Source organism: Tupaia chinensis, unplaced genomic scaffold, assembly GCF_000334495.1.
Source record: "Tupaia chinensis unplaced genomic scaffold, TupChi_1.0 Scaffold138365_1, whole genome shotgun sequence".
Taxonomy (NCBI): Eukaryota; Metazoa; Chordata; class Mammalia; order Scandentia; family Tupaiidae; genus Tupaia; species Tupaia belangeri.
In genome coordinates this window covers 394,334-404,022 of record NW_006198262.1, presented here as the reverse complement: position 1 = coordinate 404,022, position 9,689 = coordinate 394,334, and the positions used below count along the sequence as shown (strand labels likewise).

General features: G+C 53.2%; 1 protein-coding gene across 1 annotated transcript; it reads left to right on the top strand.

Moving 5' to 3' along the window:
- The first annotated feature begins 13 nt into the window (after positions 1–13).
- Positions 14–4,554, top strand: LOC102499970 (uncharacterized). Its single transcript, XM_027765421.1, has 4 exons — positions 14–107; positions 884–1,234; positions 1,828–1,918; positions 2,786–4,554. Exons 1-4 carry the CDS (start codon positions 14–16, stop codon positions 3,276–3,278), a joined length of 1,029 nt encoding a protein of 342 aa, XP_027621222.1. The 3' UTR covers positions 3,279–4,554.
- The last annotated feature ends 5,135 nt before the right edge of the window (positions 4,555–9,689 follow it).

Genomic DNA, 9,689 nt, shown 5'->3' with positions numbered 1-9,689 from the left:
GGACCCAGGTAAGATGAATGACTTCCCCATTGCCACCCATGGACCAAGCACACTGGGTGTCCCAGCCCTCCCCACCCTCAGGGCCACAGTGTGCCTGGTGGCCCTGGGTCATGTCCATTCCCTCCCCCATGGCTCCAGACTATGGATTGTGGTCATGATTGTGGTCGGGTCTTTCTTCCTGAGTAGGATGATGTAGGGCTGAGGAGGGACGGGAGAATTAACACAGAACTTAGCCCAGGCCCTCAGGCCTTTCCCTTGTCCCCATCTGACAACCCAGGCCAGGGCCCAGCTGGCCCAACACACAGTGAGGCCTCCCCCTGTAGGAGCAGGGCTGACAGTGCATGGAGAGCCCAGCACCTGTGCTCCCAGGGGGCCCAGGGCAAGTAGGCTGGGGTGGGGGGGAACACAGACAGAGGAGGAGGTTAGATATTTGGAGGTTCAGTGTGGGGAGATGTGGAGCTACCACGTGGACCTGCCCCCACGATTCCTGCACCCCCAGTGCTGCCCTGAGACAACATTAGTGAGACCAGGAGAAATTCAGGGGCAGGACCAGGCCCACTGCCCCGAACCCCACTACCCCTGCCTCTGCCCTCTGGCTGCTCTGGTTCATACAGAAGGAGAACCTCTCTGATGGAGGGAAAGTCTTGGGGTAGGTTGGCCTGGGCCCTGCCTCTTGGGTTCCCAGGTAACAATGCAGGTCTGAATGTCCTGTCTGGGCCATACTGGGCACAAGGCTGCCACTCCCCCTTGAGGTCCATCTCCTGAGTGAAGAGACCCTCCTGGGCCCTCTGCCTCCCTTCCTCCTGCTACTGCTGCTGCTCCTCAGAGTCTTTTGGGAGACACACTCTCTCTGTCAGGCACCTCGAAGAACCTTGTGTCTGAGTGGGGCTGAAGCCTGGCAGGGGCCTTGAGCAGAGACAGAGTCAGAACCCAGAAACTCAGTGGAACTGGGTTGCCCTGTACCCAGACCCCAGGCCTGCTGGTGCTATCCAGCCTCTGCTTGGTTCCTTCCGGGACGGGGCATCTCCACTGCCCACGGCAGCCCAGCAGCCTCTCAGCTCCTTCTCTGGGGTCCCAGCCAGGGGCCTGGTCACCAGGAGGAACTGCTCCAGCACAGAGAACACCTCATGCAGCTGCAGCAAAGGCCACTTCTGTGACGCACAGGACGGGGACCACTGCATCGTGTGCCGGCCCCACACCGTCTGCCAGCCTGGCCAGAGGGTGCTGGAAAGAGGTGAGCTGGCAGGTGACAGATGCCCCCCATAGCCCAGCCCCAGGTGTAGACATCTGGGCTGCTCAGGGTTGTCTGACGGACAGAAATTGTGGCCAGCCCCAGGCCCGCCCACCCAGCCTGTCCTGGCTGCAGCAAAGGATGGAAAGGGGGCAGGGGAGGACAGGGACGGTGGGGGAAGTAGGGAAGGGCCACTGCTGTTGGCTCCACCTCAAAGTTAGGGGACCCTGATGTCATGTCTCCCTCTCAGGCATCAGGCAGGGACCCAGATGCACACGTGGGACTGCTCAGTGCCTCAGTCCACTCTCACTGGGAAGAATGTGAGTCCCCAGCTCACCACCCCTGGCCAGCGCTCCCTCCACAGCATTTGTCCAATACTATGGCATGGAGCGGGTCCTGGACTCTTAAAATCTCAGCCTCTTGATGTCCAGGGAAGATCCGAGCCCACCATCACAGACTCTCATCCAGCACCTTCCCTGCCAGTCCCTCTGCCAAGCTGCAGAGCAGCAGAACTGGAATAACCTCAGAGAGACAGGCCCAGGCCCTGCAGGACAAAGCACTCTTCGCCTCCTCATGTTCCTCCCTCTGTCTCTCAGGCACCGAGAGCCAGGACACGGTGTGTCAGGACTGCCCACCAGGGACCTTCTCTCTCAACGGGACCCAGGAGGAATGCCAGCCCTGGACCAGGTGGGTGCCAGGGAGGGGCTCCTCCACACTCTCCTGGGAGGTGGTGCCCTCCCCCAGCAGAGACCCAAGGCCCCACCCCCGGTGGTATTCAGTGGCACCTACCAGCATCCAGGAGAGCCACTCCCCAGGGGTGAAGCCTGTGCCTTGAGGGTCACAGGCTGCAGTGGCCCCAGACAGAGTCTCAGCAGTTCCAGCTTCCTGGAGGTCAGGGTGGACTTTACCTGGAGCAGACGTGGAGGGGAGCGACTGCCACATCCTGTCCCCTGTGGCCTGGGGTGGTCCTGTGTGACAAGGCTATCTTAATGTGTTCTCCGTGTTTTAGAGTTGGGGGAAACTGCTAGGGGTGCTTTTCAAAGTGAAGGCTGGCCTCTTCCAGCTGCATGACCTCTTCTCAAGAGGGCACAGACCCCAGAACTCCCCTGGCACTCAGGGTCTGTGAGAGGAGCCCAGGGTTAGACAGGTGTGGCTGCCCATGGAGGGGTGCAGGCCTCTCTCTCTTCTCTGCTCCCTTGTCCTCTATTCCCAGCACTGTCCCCTACGTCTCTGGCACTGGCTGTCACTGTCTCTGCCCCAACGTCAGTTCTCCTTCCTTCTGCTCTGACTCTGGGCTCTGGCCTCCTGACCACCTCGGCCCTCCTTCTCTCTCTCTTCTCTCATTTGCTATCCTGTTCCCTGCCTTTCTTCCTTCTCTCTGTTCCCTAGTGGAGCTTACAAACTCAAACCTGAGGTCGCAACCCTGAGCTGTGACCAGGAAGCCTCTCTGGGCCCCTATAAGTCAGAGACCCCTGTCTAAGTTGAGCAACATTTGAGGGGGTCTCAATGCCTGCCGTGGGCTCCGATCTCCCTGATCCTCTCCCTGCTCCTCAGGTGCAATGCTTTTCTTGAGACAGAAGCAGGACCTGGGACCAGTCGCACAGATGTCACCTGCTCCTCCTGGAGGCAGGGCCTTTTATGGAGCAGTCTGTTGGTCTTTACTGTTCTTTGCATACTTGGCATCATAGTCTATGCATGTGTGACCAGAAGAAGGGCATCCAGAGAGCAACACAGTTCAACACTGCCGTCACTCTGGACCAAAAGTTTCCCATCTCAGCGACCATCCACCATTCTGTCGCTCCAAGGTCTTAGGGGGAGGTCCACAAAACCAACTAAACGTATTGTCTCCCATTCATGGCCAGAGGATTCACCCTGGTTGCATTCTTCCTGCCCTGCTTATTTTGACTACAGTTCAGAGGATTTCAATTCAGAGGATATAGATGATTTCCTGCCCAAAAAGCCACTGCCACTCCCTACCGACTCAGTAGCAGGAACCTTGACTCCGGGGAATGAGGAGGAAGCCCAGGACAAGCTATGTGAGACTTGAAGAGGCTCTGGGTTACAGGATCAGTAGCTGCCTTGTCATGGACACGTCTGTGTCCCCACTGAGAAGACTAAGGGTCATTCATTCATTCATACCCTCGTCCACTCCTCCACCCTGATTGCCTTCTTCCTACTGTCCCTGTTGCCTAACCCCAGCTCCGGCTCTGCAGTGGAGCAGCCCATGGGGGAGCAGGAACAGGAGCAAAGACATGCACAAGGGGAAGGTCACACAGCAAGAACCCGAGTGTGGGTGTCACTTCAGCCCAGCCATGTACCTGTGTCCTCTGATCAGTGGCTCACTCTTATCCCAATTCTTTGAGAATCCTGAGTCCTCAGTCTACTCCCATGCTAGCTCTGGAGAAGAGGAGCTATTAAATTAAAATTTAATTCAAATTAAACAGTAGAATGACCCAGAGGGACTCAAAGCCCATGGAGCAGAAGCCTGAGAAAGCAAAGTCTTCCTGACAAATTTCCCCAGCTGAAGAAAAGACAGGATGCACAGATGAGGCCATGGTCATTGAGACCCTGCAGACCCTGTCAAATGTCACCACCATGACCGTGGAAGAGTCAGCACCTGTGTCCACAGGGAGGGACCCCAACTGCCAATCAACGGGCTCCAGGACAGATTTCTGAGACATCTCAGCCGACGCCTCCTGAAAGCTGCCTCCACCTGGCTAGACCAAGGGCACCCCAGGCAGCTTGGTTGTACCTGTCCCAAGGCAGCTTTAGCTCCCACTAGGCAAGGGAGAGACTAGGACAGCACTAAGGAAGAAGCCAGATGCCACTTGCCATCCCCATCAGGCAGATGAGGGCCGAGAGCTGTGTCCTGTGCCCTGGTGCTGGCCAAGCTCCCCACAGGAGCTTGGGGCAGTGACAGCCCCTCTTGACTCCAGGAGTCCTGCTCTCCAACCCTCCCAGCAAGTTTGAAATAGCTTTGGCACAAAGTCTCTGCCTTCCTGAATCCTTCAGAGCCTCAGCTTGCTCATCTGGAGGATGGTAAACTTCAGAGGTGGGACTAGATTTGCCAGGCTTCAGCATGGCATTACATGGATGTCACTTTTGAAAGGATTGTCTGTGATGGGCTTGAATCTGCTCCACAATCCCTCCTGCCCTTGAAGAGTATGTTCCAGGGAGACGCTTTGAGATGAAGTTGATGGCCTGTTTCATGTCAGACTTTCACATGTTGACTGTTAGAGCCTGAATCAGGTGGAAATTGCTTTGGCAGGACAAGCTTGCCCCTCCCCCTTCATTTTCATATTAATAATCTCCCAGTTTTCATGTCATACTGTGATTTTCTGATCTGTTACTGTGACTATTTATTTTGGTGGGAAATTGTCCCAGATTCGTCTGTAGTCAGAACCCATACCTGATCTACATTTCCAACCTGTTCAAGAATAAATTGGCCCAAAGGTATTAATTCTGTGCACCCCATGCCACCTGCATAGCCCCGAGTGCACTGACAGAGGTGACAGAGGCATCCGTGGGTTCTTCCACCCACACGTTCATTGTGCGCATGTGAGACCAGGTCCCTTTCCTCATCTACATGCAGATCTGGTTAGGGGGTTGTCCCAGGGGAAATGGAAGGACAGGACAGGGATGGATGGGTCCTACTTGGAGGGACCCCTGCAGCCACATGTCTGGGGCCCCGCCTTCCAGGCCTGCATGCCCCCTCCCGCACTGCCCTTCGCCTTTCCATTTCCTGGCCAGCTCCTGCCTCCTGCAGAGCCCACCCTGTGCCCTCCTCCACACCCCAGGGCAACCCAACCCAGCAGAGCTGAGCTGCCAATCTCCCCAGGCCCACCCGCTGCCCCTCCATACCCCACCTCTTCTCACTCCTTTGTTTCCTGTGCAGCCTCTGTTGCCTCTGGGCATCCTTCCCCTGGCCAAGCATCCTGTGGGTGTGGGACAGGCCCACCCAGACTGCCCAGAACCCTGTACCAAGAGGGAGCAGCTCTTCTCTGATGCTAGCAACCCCTTCCCTGTGCTGAGTGGAGGTGGAGACTGGGGGGGGAGGGGCGGCTTATTGATCTGTGAGTCCTTTCTGTGCTATTGAGTTACTGGGGCCTCATTTCCTGGGGACCAGCTTGGGGGAGATGGACAGGTGATCTCCTTCCGAGAACCTAGTCACTACAGTCGGCTCTTTCAGGTTCTACCCATGGGGATGCTGCTGACCCCTTTCTGGTCCCCACCCTTGGTGTTTATGTGGTCACCGGACTGAGCCCCCCCTTGCCCCTCCCATGGCAGTCCCTCTCCCAACCTGAGTGTGCTCTCTCTGGGTCCCCCAGGCCTCCTTTGCAAGGACCCAGTCTCTGTCAGGGCACTGCCCACCACCAACCTGGGCCTGTTCCATGGCCGGGGATGGTCCCCAGTGCTGGAGGGAGACTATTATGGTTTGGATAATGGTTTCTCCTACTAAGATTCATAGCTTTGAATTTAAATGTCCCTCAAAATACATGTGTTGGAACTTAACTGAATCATAAATATGTTTAGTGAAAATTAATTCCTTTATTGTGTCTCAGGGCTGTAGAGGTGGGGCACGTTGGCCATGACAATCTCGTTGGCACAGGGCGCAGTCACAGGTCTTTCTGTGAGCAAGGCAATAACAGACTACATCAGAGACCAGCACCGGGAGAGCACTGGATCCTGCCACATAAAGAGATACCCCCTAGCCTGGCCTTCAGAGTACCGAACGCAGCTTTGGCCTCCAAGGGTTAGTGGTCCTGGCAGCCTGGATGGAGGGAATAGTTCCTGGATTCCAACCCACTACCCAGCAAGAGCTCTATTCACATCAGACTCCTCCTGCCTGGAGACCAGTAGGGAGGGAGAGGAGCGTGTTCCCCTGAGCAGGGAGGGATGCACCTGGTTGGCACCCAGGTGGTCCCAGGGCATCCCTCAGAAGTCTCTGGCCTGGTTGTGACAGCCTGCATGAGACAGCCAGCACAGCTAGGAGGACACAGTGAGCAGGCCTGGGCCCTTGTGGCTGAAGGCCTAGACCCAGTGGGCAGAGGGCGAGGTGCCTGCCTGAGTGTTGGGACAGGAAGTGATGCTGTGGGGGCCTCGCCAGCCCATATCCAGTGCCCTGGCAAGGCTGCTCCCAATTCGACCTATGGAGCAGGTACTCCAGGGAGGAGGCCGAAGCCAGCACCACTGAGCTGCGTCCTCACTTGGGGCTGCCCTCACCCAGGCCCATTCCTTAGTGGTCTCTACAACCACCTCAGAGACAAAGTCTTTTTACATCTGGTGCCTTCATTCTACAATGCAGGCTTTGTGATTCTTCAGGTGTGGGGAGGCCAGCAGACAAGCCCCGAAGAGAATTAAACAACCCACTGAATGGTTTATTGCTCACAGTTTGCAGGAGAAGGAGCAGTTCATACCATAAAGGACCCATGGGGAAGCAGATGGGTTTCCAGGAGGCAGAGGGGTCATGGGTCAGAGCCTTCATAGTGCTTTTCATGAGAAAGCCAAGGTGAACTGGTGAGCAGGGCTGGGATTGGCCAGTTCAAATCACATCAGAGGGCTCTGGGGTGCAGGGCCTGTGGGCCCTGTGCTGATTGGGGGGGATAGTGCTCCAGGGTGTACGAGTGCAGTGGAGGAAAAGGCGTGTGTACACAGTACGGGCTGCTACGTGTTTCCCCCCTATAATTGGCTGGTCCAGGGAGGACAGCGTACCCGAGGAGATTAAGGGCCCGATGTCCAAATGTCTAAATAAAATGAATGCGTCCAACTGGCACCCTGTCCTGGCCTGCTGATTACTGCCAGGCGGAGCTCCTGGCAGACTCTCAGACCACCTCTCATGGAGCCCAGGTCGGGGTGGCCCTCAGGAAGACTGGATCTGGAGACCTGTGGAACTCTCCAGTGGGCAAGTCAGGGGCGATACCCACCAGAGCCCTTCCTGCAGCCTCAGTGCCCATGAGCGCCTGGGGGCTGTGGGGCTGTCTGCAGAGCCTCTACTCCACACACTGCAATGCTTTTAAACCCACTGAGACTTGCCTACCCGTACGCCCTCTGCCTGGTTGGGACCTGTGAGAATGCATGAAGAGTGCGCGTAGTGCCACTGTGGGGGGGGCTCCTGTAAACACCAGGGAATGAGACGACTGACTGATATTGGCATCCACAGTATTCTGGGCTTTTTGGGTTTTTGTTTTGTTCTGTTTTGTTTTTAATTTTGCCATAGTGCACACTGGAGAGGGACAGAGAGACAGTGAGAGGAAAAGTAAGAAATCACCCCCTGGATAAAATGATCATGATAATCCCTTCTCTTCCATTCTCCTCCCGGGATTTTGGGCACACACACACACACACACACACACACACACATACTCAGCATGATTTTCAAGCTGCCAGGTCCATGACGCAAACCATGGCCGGCAATGTGGGAGTCTAACACTTTAACTACCCTGACACCTGCTGACCTCTGCCATCAAGGCTCTCTACATCCTTGTTGGACACCGGTCTGCTGGTTCTATCAGTGCTTGAGTGAGGACTAGGAAACTTCCTGTGTTTGTGCTTTGAGAAACCGCTCCTGCTGATCCTGTGGGTGTTCCCTGAGTTACTGTGAAGCTTTGCTGTCAGGTGAACACAACATTATGATTGTCGCACCTTCTTGGTCAATCGAGCCCTTCATCGTGTTTAGTGACCCCTTTCGTACTGGGTCACATTCCTTTTTCCGATGTACACTTTGTGTGCTATTAATACACTCTTAATCGGTGTTTCCTGTTTAATCTACGTGAATCTTTCATTTAGGATGAATTTCTTGTAGACAGCATGTAGTTCTGCAGTCCGCCAGTCTATGCCTTAAGATTGGAAGGCCTGGACCACTTCCATTAACATGTAGACCCTTGTTACGCTTCCATGACTAGTCGCTATCTTCACTGCTAACTTTCTGTTAGGAGTTGCTAAAACCATGGCCATTGGACATGCATCTCACTGTTTTCTAAATTCCAAGTTAAAAGGACTGACATTGCATGTATTCCCCACAGATAAAAATGTCAAAAGAAAACGGGTATTAGAAACGGAAGGAGAGACTTGATGTGAACGCTGCAGGCATTTGGGAGTCTATAAAAGGAGTCATGTTATATTCAAGACACTTTCAGAAGACATATTTTGACAGAAGAGCTCCAAATATCAAACTCAAATGGAGTTATCCTTCGATCTTTGATTCTCCATATCACTTACAGGGAAAAGAGAAAAACTAACTTCATTGTAGAAAAATCTTCACCCTCAAAACCCTTCCAGCCACAAATCACAATCACCAGCTAGTTGGTACTTCCTCACGTATTGCAGAATTGCAATCCCAGTTCATTTCTGAACACAGCTACAGTGTAATGGACAGGCCAAAGAAACTTACACATAAATTAGACCATGTGATCAGTGAGCTAGAGGATACCAAGGAAGGTCTACGGAATGTTTCAGACTGAGAGAACTGTTTTCAAGAATCACCGAGGAAGACAATCAGGGAATTAAAGGATGACTGTCTGATCAATCAAGAAACAGCAAATAGCTGGATGCTTTCCGTTGGGCGTGTTGTCAGGAGAATATAGAATGAGACTATGTTTCATAAAATAATTAATGTTATGTCTACCTAAAGTTGACACTGGTACAGCTCTTTAGAAAATAATTCTTATTTACCAGGACCAGTAGTTGGTGTAATGGCTATGTCGCTGGACTCACATGTAGTCGATTGCGGTTTGAGTCCCAGACCCAGTGGTTTAAACTCATGCCGGGCATGTATGCGTGCGTGCCCAAGATCCCGAGAGGAGAATGGAGAAGGGATTGTGGCACGGCCATCCCCTCCAGGTGGGTGATTTCTTGCTCTCTGTCTCTCTGTCTCTCTCTGTCTTTCTGGTGAGCGCATGTGCCCTATAGAAAAAAACCTCTCCAAAAAAATAAATAAACAAGAAAATAATTCTCATTTATCATTGCTAAGTAATATCCAACATTTAAAATGCTTCTTTAAATCCTCTGGAGCATTATACATTGAAGTTGTTATTCATACTCTTTTCTTTTTTTATTATTCTAATTTATTTTATACATTCAATTGTTGTATATCACTAGTTTGTAAAATGAATTACCCAACATGAATACACTTTACACAAGTCCAGTTGAAGATACCATACGTTATCATCTACAGACAATCTTCCATTTCTGTGTCCCCTAAGGGGGACACAGTATCTTCCCTCTCTCATTGATTCCTTCCCCCCCCCCATTGCCATACTCTTTTTGAAGATGTGCAAAAATGTGTGGTAGTGGGACCAGTAAATGGCATAATGGTTACATTGTGGACTCCCACATAGTCAACTACAATTCAGGTCCTGTATCCGGCAGCTTAAAACTCACACCAGGAGTGTGTGCGTGTGTGCCCAAAAGCCCGAGAAGGGATTGCAACATGGCCATCCCCCCCGGGGGTGATTTCTCA

Excerpts from the sequence above, each read along its gene's own strand:
- LOC102499970 (XM_027765421.1), top strand. The coding sequence starts at position 14 with ATGAATGACTTCCCCATTGCCACCCATGGACCAAGCACACTGGGTGTC. Across the intron at positions 1,235-1,827 it reads CCAGAGGGTGCTGGAAAGAG|GCACCGAGAGCCAGGACACG; the intron begins GTGAGCTGGCAG and ends TCTGTCTCTCAG. Across the intron at positions 1,919-2,785 it reads GAATGCCAGCCCTGGACCAG|GTGCAATGCTTTTCTTGAGA; the intron begins GTGGGTGCCAGG and ends CCTGCTCCTCAG.